The sequence below is a fragment of the Camellia sinensis genome, chromosome 10 (genome assembly GCF_055761805.1).
Source record: "Camellia sinensis isolate YWXY chromosome 10, ASM5576180v1, whole genome shotgun sequence".
NCBI lineage: Eukaryota > Viridiplantae > Streptophyta > Magnoliopsida > Ericales > Theaceae > Camellia > Camellia sinensis.
This window is the reverse complement of record NC_138970.1, coordinates 2,910,889-2,922,984: the sequence shown is the minus strand read 5'-3', so window position 1 is coordinate 2,922,984 and position 12,096 is coordinate 2,910,889. Positions and strand designations below refer to the sequence as shown.

Genomic DNA, 12,096 nt, shown 5'->3' with positions numbered 1-12,096 from the left:
TCTCCCCAAATTTTTTTTTAAAAAAATTATCTCAAAACACAAACCAAACATTCATTTCTCTCAACAAATTAATGATTCAAACATAACCTGGATCTGCAAAAATTCAGAAACATCTAAGTAAATTGCATTTCACTCATACTTCACCTCCATTATCATCCATTTCACAAAGAACTTTCAGGGTTACATCAAGTAAATTGCATTGCAATGGTACTTCTATTGATGGAAATTTTGTTTTGATACAAGCAACAGTTAATTTCTACAATATAGACACTCGAAAAGAAAAAGAAAAAAAAACTCTGTATCCTCTCGGTAATGTATTTTTTTGGATTTATAATTTTCAGACACATTGGAAACAAACTTGAACTCTATTCTAGCTTGGCCCATTTGAAGTTCCATGCTCTCATATGCTGTGGCAACTTTGGAAACTTCCAACAACAAAGGATACAGCTCGTAGATAAAGAATAACTTGTTACATGAAAGGAAACATGGCATACTCAGCATAGAAGAGATTCCATATAAACCGATAGAACTCTGAGATTGCTTCCTGCAAGATGCAAGTGAAACAGTGATCAGACCTTAAAATTAAGCATTCTGTTTGAGCTAATTGTTCCATCATACATTCTATTTTTTAATTTTATTTTTATTATGAAAATAAATAAAAAAAAAGAAAATCTCATCCCTTATCAAAATTGCAAGCATGAAATTCTCTATAGGACAGTAGAATTAAACGATCTTGAAATGATCTGTTTTGAGATTTCCATATGGTGGTCGAACCACAACCTAATCACTAATAAAATGGCGAGTGTTAATGAACACAGTACACATTACGGTTTTGCTTTCTATAATCTCTGGTGGCTGGTAACAAATTAAGTCTAATCCTCAGTCCATTGTGGTCAAATATCGTTTATGATACGCACATATATATGTGTGTGTGTGTGTGTGTATTGTAAATTAGCCACTAGTTGTGGCTATTTGATCTTGAATTCATGACCAAAAGACACTATCTTGGATCACAAGGGAAGGGGTACAGAGGAGAGGTTGAGGAGAGAGGGCAGGCGGCATTGGGGGAATGAATGGGCATGGGCAAAAAATGACTTTTTGTGACTGATCTGTATATAAGTTTTAATACATAAGACTTTAGAAGGAATATCTTCATTTCATGAACTTAATTGTAATAAGTTTGTCTTTTATTGTCATGAGTGCAATAATCACATAGATAGAACTACGGGTCCTATCGAGGATCCCTATCTCAAGCAAGTCCAAAAACATCTCAATGAGGTTACCCTAGAGAGAGAATATCATTGAAGTTGAAAAGCTATTACAATTATTCATAGAACTTGAAAAGGTGATACCTTTGTATAATTTGCTTTTTCCAACAACCGTGCCTGAAACCACACGAAATGAAATATTATGCTAGAGAAATCCATCTGAAAATTAAAACTGACAACTTCTAGACAACATATAGAATATCTAAAAGAGCATGGGGCTCAATAGAAGAGTCGGAGAACAACATAGCCATAAACAAAGATGGAAGATATTTTTTTTCACTGAAACCAAGAAAATGGAGAGAAATTGAACGAAAGAGCAAGTGGATCCAAAACATTCCCAGGAAAATTCCTGCTGGTAATTAGGGTGAGAAAATTTAGAATTAAAAAACAAACCTGGAAAATTAAACTCAATGCCAAGATGGTATGTGCAGGTATCATTAAGCTGCGCTTGAAAACCTGCAATACATGTAAAATGAGAGACCAAATGTTTGTGATCATTTGTTGCCCAAGAAACATTTCAACCTTTCACACAAATGCTTGCATGATGCTAGTAAATAACACATGGGATGAATCTCACCAACCAGGTGATAATCAATAAGTTAACTCCAATCAAGATCTATTCACCTGAGGCATGAAAACTGCAGCCAATATAGCACCAATATAATTTAACAACAAAAGCCCTGAACCAAGGAATGCAATGTTTCTAACGCCAAGCTTTGTTGCCAAAGTAGATATCTGAAACCTAGGAAAACAATTATATCAACAGCAAATGGAAACAGTTAGGTGTTTAGCAATAATCATGGTATTTGATCTTAGATTTGAATAAGAAGCAAAGATTCAAGGAACAGGTGAGTAAATTTAGTACATTACAGCTTCTAAGAAAAAAATTGGGAAAAAGTAAAAGATGGAATGTAAGTAGTTAGGATGTCATTTAATATTTATTGGATGTTGTCAAAATGTAAATATATATAAAGAAGAAGGGGGAAAAAGAAAGTATCAGCATCTTGAAAACAATCCTATGTAGGAATAGTAAAAAACAAAACAAAAATAGCAACAGACATATTGTGAAAATTGGTTTTCTAACTTACTTTCTATCCCCCTCTACATCTGGAAGATCTTTAGTAATGGCAATGACCAGCGCAAACAATGTTACAAAAGTTGTGATGAAAGCCACAGGTAAGCTGCAGTAGAAATTGATAACGTGCACATGAGAAATTTTCTTAACAACCTGGACAAAACAGTATGAATTCCTACAACACCGTAATAGGTATTTCGAATGGCACTCTAGAAGCATAATATATTGCCTTTAGGTTGTACCTCAGAAGCACAAAGTAGAAGTGAGATTTTAAGGTTAGCCCACCGACAGTAATGGTCCAAGATAATATTATGTGAGCCCATTTGGTGGACCCCATGTATGCTTGTGTGTGAGAGTGGGTTAACTTGTTACTTTATACAGCTTCCTTTTCCAATGGTAAAAGGGGCTGCGTGAAGCAAAAAATAATAAGCAACTCACCTCCATTCAAATGTAAGTCCAAGGGCAGCTCTCGTGGCATAATATACACCAAAATTAAGAAGAAAACCTCGGACCTGTGAAGAATATGACGGAGCATTATCGAAACAACATGTAGTTATAATTAAACATCACTTTATTTGTCAGAGAATACAACAAATAATACACTCTATTATACTGAAGGTTCAAAAAAAAAAGTAAAATGGAGGAAGGGCAAAAAGAATACCGTGGCAATAATAAGAAATGCTACAACGGGAAACCTCTTCATTCGAAATGGGGGAACAGAATAGATGGTTCCAAGAAATAGACCAAGACAGTAGAGAGCAGTAATGAACGGACCAAAGTTAATTCCAACAATCAAAAGGCCTGTCACTGCAAAAAGTAACACCAAAAACCAAGCAGACTGAACTGAAAGATCTCCAGCAGCTATAGGTAAATAAGGTTTGTTTACCCTGCAATTGGAGCAGAAAAGCATTAACCCACGTATATATATATATATAATATTATATAAATAGGTAACAGAAATGAGAAAATTCTTTGAATCTAAGTATATTAAGCACATTAATCATAGACATCCCCTGAGATTACATGACCAACACTACAGAAACCATAGGAACCATCTGAGGATTGGATCTTACTTGTCAATTCCGATATCGTAAATCTGATTGATGCCCACTATGTAACCATTGCCACATATTAGCGCAAGCAGACCAGAAAAGGCCTTAAACAATAATGACCACCTTATCAAATTTGTGTTCTCGATGAGAGCTCTTGCTACTAAAGAACTGTAACAGAAGAAAAGATTAACTGAGTCAATTACAACTTAACCAAGCTGCCTAAGACAAATCTATAAACCAAACAGAAGTACTGCATTAGCATAATAATTACTTACATTGATCCCAGTGTCGTTCCGCGTATGGTGTGTGGCCTTAGGAATCTCCAGAATGCATCTTTGAACTCAGACACTTTATTCAAAACTGGATCAGATCCAGCAGCACCAATTTGTGAGCAGGCCTGGCAGCATCCACTTTTACATAAATGCCATAAATTAAATTGACAACCTTTTTATGTCCTATGTAACATTTTGATTATAAGTTAAAAGGTAATTGTGGCAATCCTAGACTTGGCTCGTCAATCAGCTTGATTTAGCATAATTTATTAACGCTATGTTTGGTAACTTAGGAGAGAAAAGAAAATAAATGATTACTTAAGTAATAAGAGAAAAGAAAAGAAAAGAAATGATTGTAATTTCTCTCCTTTTTATTTGGATAAGTAAGAAATAAAAGAAAAGAAATGATTGTGATTTCTCTCCTTCTTGTTTGGTTAGATTTCATTAAGAGAAAAGAAAAGAAATTATTTTATGCTATATTACCAAAATAACCTTTTTATATTTTCAATCATTTTATTTCTTTTATTTTTACAGGGGTAAAATTGGTATTATGAAAATATAAACATTTGTGGATTTCTTTTCTCTCCCAATCTCTCCACTTTTGGGAAGATTGAAAATAAGGGTTATGAGAGAAATGAGTTTCTCTCTATTTCTCTCTATTTCTCCCCATTTCTTTCCACTTAAGATAACCAAACAAGGAAGAGAAATACATTTCTCTCTATTTCTTTTCTTTTCTCTCCAAATCACTCAATCCAAACACAGTGTAAAGGTTTTGGCTTGTGATCCAATCCTTGTAGCTAACATGTTTGTGTTCACTTTCTTAATCTATCCAAGAGCAACATGGGTTCAGATTTCCCCATTGGACCATTATAATAATAATAATAATATCTTGGGCAAAACCATTCTCATGAGTTTTCATCATATGGTTATATCAATATTTTTTTTAATTTCAATAGGCCACGGAATTTGACTTAGATAAAACATTAAATGAATTTACTAGAATCAATAATGTATTCCTAAATAATTGACAATAAATTTGTGTTAATAAACATGAAAGTTTACAAAATGTTATTTGTGGCCAACATGATAAGCCATACCATAGTAGGGTAAAAGAGATTTATATACGATGAACCAGAAATACCCAGATGAAGAAACATATTGAAGTGCTAAACAATTGAATTGTTAAAAATGTCCCATTCTGTTTTCCATGAGATACCCACCCAAATGAAAACAACATCAATTTGTAGATGAGGAAAAGCATAGAATTAGGTAATAAAAGGAAGGAGTTAGACATACCCAGATTGAAATACGCTTCTGGTGCCTCTTTGCATAAGTTATTGTGCAGCTTCGGTAAGTGTACAACCCTGATAAAGGGAGGTTGTTGGAGCATTTCAATGGCAAATGAGAGGATAAGCAGGTGGGCTTAATGGGTAATCTTTTATAGCGAGAAGAAGATAGAGCTGAAATTCGAACAGAAGAAGAAGAAGTTGAGAGTGAGATATCCATCAAGAAGGGATGAGAAAGAGAGAGAAGACGATGACCAGACAAGTATCAGTGGGTGCCCTTCACTTCACTCGACGATAACACACACACACACACACAGACGGAGCAGGGCAGTGTCGTCTGGTTGGTTTTATTCCGGTGTGGTGAAGCCTATTTAAGATGGGCAAAGATGTCATTTCACCGCTAACTTGGCCCTTTAAAAACGCATTAGGGTTCCCTATTCTAGAGCCAACTAAACTACAAGCCTGCGCCGAGTCTCTCCAGCCGCACCTCTCTCTCCCCATCACAGGTTTCTCCTCAACTGTTATTCATGAATGTCATTTGAAGATTGTTAGAAGCTATTTTAGGGTTTTAGTAATCCATTATGTGATCAATTCTCTGTTTTCTTAATTTTTTTTTTAATGTTATCTGACTTTCTAGATCTGTTGTTTGTGTTTGGTTTCTGGGATTTTTGAGAGAGAAAGGAAAGAAAATAGTTGAAGGTGGAAGAACTGAACACATTTGTGACCATGTATTCATCTTCAGGATTTAGATTGTTTATTGCCTTTTAATGAAGCCTAGTTCTACTAAGTCTATGTAAATTCAAATCCCACCTTGTATATTTATCTTAAAAATGTTTTATTTTGTGAAGTATTTTCCTACCCCCATTCTTGATTGATGCATCTATATTGTTAGAAAACCCATCTTACGGTTTTTAAGTTATCAATCATGTCTTCAATTCTTTCCTCTTGATTTTTTCTTTTTTTTTTTTGTTGGTTCATCTGATTATTTGATTATGCGTTTTTATGATACAGCTATAGATGTGTTTGTTTGTGTTTGGTTTCTGTTTAATTTTGAGAGAAAAAAAAAATTAAAGAAAATAGAACTGAACCCATTTCTTTCTTGTCTTTTAAAGTAGCCTAGTTCTACCAGGTTTATGTAAGAAACATAGTGTAAGATTTTTTAGTTTGTATAGGATTACTCGTTTATATTTGTCTTTAACATAAAAATTTACGCATAACACAATTTTTTACACATGTTAAATGACAAGATTTGGAAAAAGAAGGGAAGTGCAAATTCTTTTGAGTGTATATGTATAGTTGTTTGGGGATGTATATGGGAAATGATATTGTAGTCTCGATTGAATGTTAGTCCTGTTTGAAGATGATCTTACTTGTTTAGATGGGTTTGTTGAGTTCTGCTTATTATATCTTTTCTTTTGGTCATTCTTCTTGCTGAAGATCTATAACTACTTAACTTGTGTTTTTGAGGTGGGAGTTGTTTCAACTTTCAAACACTCACATTTTTCTGTGTAGTATGCTATCTTTTGCCATATATGAACCTGAAATTATTTCTTGCTCTTTGATTGGGCCCATCCATCCCAAAACACTCACAATTATTGGATCATGTGAGAATCTCTAGACGTAGTAATGTTGACGCATGACGGTTGTGAGTGTTTTGGGACAATGTGACAAAGTGATTTGGCAATGGAGAATTCCATGCTCTTTGATTGGATTTTGCTTCTTGACATGAACTTGTTTGTCAATTTGGAGGACTTGAGATGGTTCACTTCATGACCACCATAAAAAGGGAAGAAAAAAAAAGAGAGCACCTTTTAACTTTCTGTGCATCGTCTATGTTTTCTTTTCTCATGCATCATATGATATGCATGTTTTGTTAATCTCAATTATTCTTAATGGCATGGAGAGTCATCTGCTAAAGTTTTTTTGCACTCCACACTCCATATTTTGCATCACACAAATTTCTGTACACCTGAAATTTCTACACACAAATGACAAGATTTGGGTAATAATTATAAAGGATATACGTGTAGTTTGTTTGGAGATGTACATGGGGAATGATTTTGTAGTCTCAACTGAAAGTTTGCCTAGTTTTAACATGATCTTTCTTGTTTGTATTTTTTTTTTTTTTTTTGTTGAAGATTTATATTTGTTGAGTTCTGCTCATTATGTATTTTCCTTGGCTATTTGTCTTGCTTTTAGGTCAGAGTTGTTTCAATTTTCAATACACACATATGTCTGCCTTTTTCTATTTATGATGCTGAAAGTTATTACTTGCTGCCCTTTTTTGATTGGGCCATGGGCCAAGGATCTTATGTTCCCAAATTCCCATGCTTCCCATCCCAAAACTCTTACAATTATTGGATAATGTCTCAATGCACGAAAATCTCGTGACTTGATGATTGGGCCCATTCCCTTTGATTGTAATTTTCTTCTTGACTCAAACTCATTTCTTCTTATTTAGATTATGTGAAGAGTCGTGTACTTGTTACTTTTAACTTTTATTTTGATCTATAACCATACTATTTGAAAATTGGGAATAATACTTAAGCATGTTGTATTATGTAATTGAAAATTGAGCACTGTACTTTTTATTGTTAAACTTCCAGCATCGAAATACTTGCATACTGATTTTTTAACAAAATTTCAATACAAGTGTGATGTACTGATTGGAAATGAAATACAGTTGAAGCAGAAATGGAGGCGGCTATCGCAGATCAACCAATTGTTGCGGTTGCCAATCAGAAGGAACAGGCAAACCAGGTTCACAGTGATGTGAAACTCTTCAACAGATGGTCCTTCGACGAAGTTCAAGTACTGATATCTCAATCTCTTGCATTTCTGTTTTTTTGATTTTCAGACTCTCCTCCAGATGCAAACTATTCCCATTTCTTCACTTTATGTAACTACTATTTTCCCTAGATATATGTCTAATCCAATTGAGATTTGTGGTTTCATTTTTGGGTAGTTAACTATTGTTCTTTCGCTCAATGAACCATAATGACTTAAGTTTTTGTTTTAATTGGGTCTTATGTCCTGACCTGTTTGGATTGCCTGCCGGGAGTTATGTACTACATATAAATGTGAAGATACTCATCTTTATAGAATTGATCCTCTTCTCATTAATATTTTATTTTATTTTTATTTTTATTTTTATTTTTATTTTTATTTTTTTTTTGAGGAACCCGTTGTATATAATAATTTAATAATTTTTGGATTCCTCACTCTCCCTTTTTGACCCTCCATCACAGCTCCATTAACCATTTGCTATCATATAATAGACCAACAGCACCATCACCTCTTCACCGACATCACCTCACCACCAACAACCATCTCAAAACTTATATGTTACGAGACTTAGGGGGTTGTTTGAGATGATCTAAATAAGTGCACTTTTTTACTTTTTATGAAATATTGGTTGGGTTTGATGTGATGTGATAGAAAGGTGATGTGACTTAAATAAGATGATATGACTTAAATAGGATAGTGACTTTTTGACTTTTTAACTTTTTTGGGTTATGCCAAACCTAGCCTTACTCATAAACTGCCCCAGTGTCTGGTTTGTGGTGTTATTTGTCTATTATACTGTCAATTTACATGTTATAGTGCTATGCAAAATGCTTTAATATAATTTTTAGTGATATCCAATCATCTCTATGAAACTTTGTTGGCTTCATATATGTTGCTAATTCTAAATTATTTAAAATTTGTATTTTATGAATGTTCAAAGTTACCCCCACTACTGGCATTTGTCAATATATTATCAGATAATTTGTTATGTCGTTTGGTACAGATCAGTGACATGTCCGTGATGGATTACATTGCTGTGAATCCTGCAAGGCACGCAACTTATGTGCCTCACACAGCTGGAAGGTATTCAGTCAAGCGGTTTAGGAAGGCCCAGTGCCCAATTGTGGAGAGGCTAACTAACTCTTTGATGATGCACGGGCGGAACAATGGCAAGAAGCTGATGGCGGTCCGCATTGTCAAGCATGCTATGGAAATTATCCATTTGCTGACTGACCTAAACCCTATTCAAGTCATTGTTGATGCTGTGATCAACAGGTATGCAAATTTGATTTATGTTATCTTATTTAGGATGATAGTTCAGGATAAATTATTCAGTGCTCCTAGAGCAAGTCTAGGTGGTGTGGTGGTGCTCCAAACTGATATATATCGTTTTTGTGTTGGGAGTTTGAGGAGACGATATAAAATGTGTCAATTAGTGATTGGAGTGGAGCATTGCTCCACGAGCACCTAATAATATTTTGATAGCGAGAGCTTAGCTTCACTCACTGGCTGAATAAACTTTACTGCTTCCTCTCATACATTTGGACACTTGGTAGAGTGATGCACTTAGGTTGCCTTCTTGTTCTTTTAAATTTTCATTATCAAGTTGATAGAATTATGCACTTAGGTTGCCCTCTTGTTCTTTTTGGTGGCATCATGATTTATTTCGTTTTACTGTTAATACAGTGGACCAAGAGAAGATGCTACTCGAATTGGTTCTGCTGGTGTCGTGAGGCGTCAGGCTGTTGATATTTCCCCACTGAGGCGTGTTAACCAAGCAATATATCTCCTTACAACCGGTGCTCGTGAAAGTGCATTCAGAAACATCAAGACCATTGCTGAGTGCCTTGCTGATGAACTCATTAATGCTGCCAAGGGGTCTTCCAACAGGTAAAGAAGGGCTAGTATTGGTTTTTTCATATATTATTAACGAGGACAGAGTTTTTATTGGTTGATTCGTCCTTCTCACTCTCCCATTAGTTTTGTTTTTATTCTTAGTAATTTATTTTGTGAGCTAATAATAATTTGATTCATCTACTTGGTGGTCCTCTTTATTTTGGGGCATATGCAGCTATGCTATTAAGAAGAAAGATGAGATCGAGAGGGTTGCAAAGGCCAACCGTTGAAGAGTGGATGTTAGTGGTGGAATGGAGAAAGCATACAGTGACGAGATAATTTTGTTTATTGTGCTTTCTAGTTCGCCGTTATAATAGGTGCTAGAAATATGAAATTGCCAAGAAACATGTTTGTCGGCTGAAGTATTTACTGTTTTTTCATGGATTTGGGTTCTTTCTCTAGTGTGTTTTATTTAGTTAAAATTGTATTGTTATCGAGTATTTTGACTTTGGAAGTTTTATTGTCAAGTTTTTGACCTGCAGTTTTGGTGAGCACTGCTTTTTGTGTTCCTATTTCCCAGTTCAAAATTCTTTGCACTGCTTTCTGCATGCTTCGATGGTATGGTAGTATTTTGCTGTACGTCTTGCAGCTCCTTTTGCATGTCTACTATGAAATGTATACTTTTTATCACAAAAAAATATAATTTTGGTTATTCAAAACTTTAAGGTCATGTTTGTTTGGGTGGACATGAGCTTGGGATTGGACTAATAGTCCAATAAAATTATTAATCCGATGTTTGGTTAAACAATTGAAGTACGGACTAATTATTTTAAACTTGACTATTAGTTAAGATAGGATACATAATCCAACGGATTTGTAGTCCTAAGACTATTAGTTATGGGAATGCTAATCCAGTCCGCCCAAACAAATAATTTTTACTCAAAATTTGTAACTTTCATCGTAAAAAAAAAATTATAATTTTTCTTATGATGTGGAAGTGCACGTTGTTGCATTTTTATTCGATACCCTTACTGCAGCAGCCTAGAGCAGTGCAGTCTTCTTTGGTAGTGTTTGGTATTGTAAATTTTTTGTGCAAAAATAGTTTTTGATAATTAAAAAAAAAAAATTCCAATTTTTTTAAGAAGCTTCTCTCAACAGGGAGTTAAAAATACCGAGTTCTAAAATTCTTTCTGTGGATTCTATTCTCGTTTTTGTTTTTTAATTCTTGAAAACAAAAATGATGCTGGATAAGCAAACCACTTTTAAGTTTTTGAAATGTAAAGTAAGTCAGAACCCCAAGTTTTTTACTATAAAAAAAAAAAAAAAAAAACTTGACTCGTCTTTAGTTTTTATCACATTTTCATTTTTTTTTTGTTTTTACTATTTTTCTTTTGAATTTTTTTAACAAATATTTTTATTTCCTAAGTGCATTTAAAAAATAAAAGATAATTAATCAAAATATTTAAAAAAAAGAAATACAAAAAATAAAAACTCAAAAACAATTACAATTTGTATAATTTGTTTTTGATATCCAATTTAGTCTTGTAGCTCCACTCGCATTATTTTTTTGGCTTTATAATTGGAGTAGTGTCGAATTAATCTAACTAAAAGTAATTGTTAATATTTTAATAATATTATAGACATGTGTATCTTTACAATTTTTTTTTTTTTTTTTTTTTTTATACGAGATAGCGGTTATATTAAACTAATCTCCCTCCATAGATTCGAACTTAAAAACTTACTCACCTTGACATCTGTCTTTTTTATGACCACTTGATTAATTATCTAGGATTATCTTTACACTTAAATTCACAAAAAAATAAAATTATTCACGCACTTTAAAAGTGTTGAATCCTGATTGGTCCAAAAATATTGACGTCCATTTAACAATTATGTTGAATGACTCCACTTAGCATTATAATTTTTATTATTTTAAATTAATTAAAATTTATATTTTATTCACAATGTGTAAAATTCCAATTATAAACATAATTTCTCCCAATAAAAACAACAACAACGTGAGGTGGTGTTGACAAGTAGGGGTGTAAAAATGGCTTGGCCCGGGCTCAAGCCGGCCTACAATCGAGCCTAGCGAACTCCCACAAAAAATGGGGCCACGTTGGGTCGATCCACTCGTACAAAAATTCTGGGTTAGCTATCAGGTCGTGGCTGCAACGCCTGGATTTGGGCTCGAACTTAGGATGAGCTTGACCATTTTTTAATTTTTTTTCTACTAAAATTTTATTTTATTTTTTTCCCACAAAAAAAAAAAAAAAAACTTGGAAATGAGAGTGGGCCTCGGGTGGGCCCAAATGGGCCTTGGAGAAGGCCAGTGGACTGGGTTCATGGGTCAGGTCACAAAAAATATAGCCTAGGCCCAGGCCTAGGGCCTTGGGATGGACTAGGGCCGGGAGACGATGGATAGATTTTACACCCCTATTGATGAGAAAAAAAATTAGGTGTTAAATGTCATGTGAGACTTTTTACTATTATGATTAAATTTGAGAGTATAATCCATAT

The 12,096-nt window shown here is 34.0% G+C and overlaps 2 protein-coding genes across 3 annotated transcripts; one reads left to right on the top strand and one right to left on the bottom strand.

Annotated features, from left to right (window-relative positions):
• Positions 1-172: 172 nt before the first annotated feature.
• On the bottom strand, positions 173-5,173 carry HST (homogentisate prenyltransferase). Of its 2 annotated transcripts, none has more exons than XM_028214517.2 (10): positions 4,964-5,173; positions 3,671-3,792; positions 3,417-3,563; positions 3,005-3,230; positions 2,782-2,855; positions 2,357-2,449; positions 1,893-2,010; positions 1,662-1,724; positions 1,353-1,385; positions 173-544 (listed from the first exon to the last, which is right to left on the bottom strand). In XM_028214517.2, exons 1-10 carry the CDS (start codon positions 5,171-5,173, stop codon positions 470-472), a joined length of 1,161 nt encoding a protein of 386 aa, XP_028070318.1. In that variant the 3' UTR covers positions 173-469. The 2 variants fall into 2 exon arrangements, with proteins under 2 accessions (XP_028070318.1, XP_028070326.1); XM_028214525.2 differs by having other exon boundaries at positions 3,671-3,805; positions 4,964-5,103.
• Positions 5,174-5,325: 152 nt separating this feature from the next.
• LOC114272834 (small ribosomal subunit protein uS7) lies at positions 5,326-10,163 on the top strand. Its single transcript, XM_028214538.2, has 5 exons — positions 5,326-5,459; positions 7,637-7,764; positions 8,744-9,015; positions 9,427-9,630; positions 9,812-10,163. The coding sequence occupies exons 1-5, from the start codon at positions 5,330-5,332 to the stop codon at positions 9,864-9,866; spliced, it is 789 nt and encodes a 262-aa protein (XP_028070339.1). The 5' UTR covers positions 5,326-5,329; the 3' UTR covers positions 9,867-10,163.
• Positions 10,164-12,096: the final 1,933 nt, after the last annotated feature.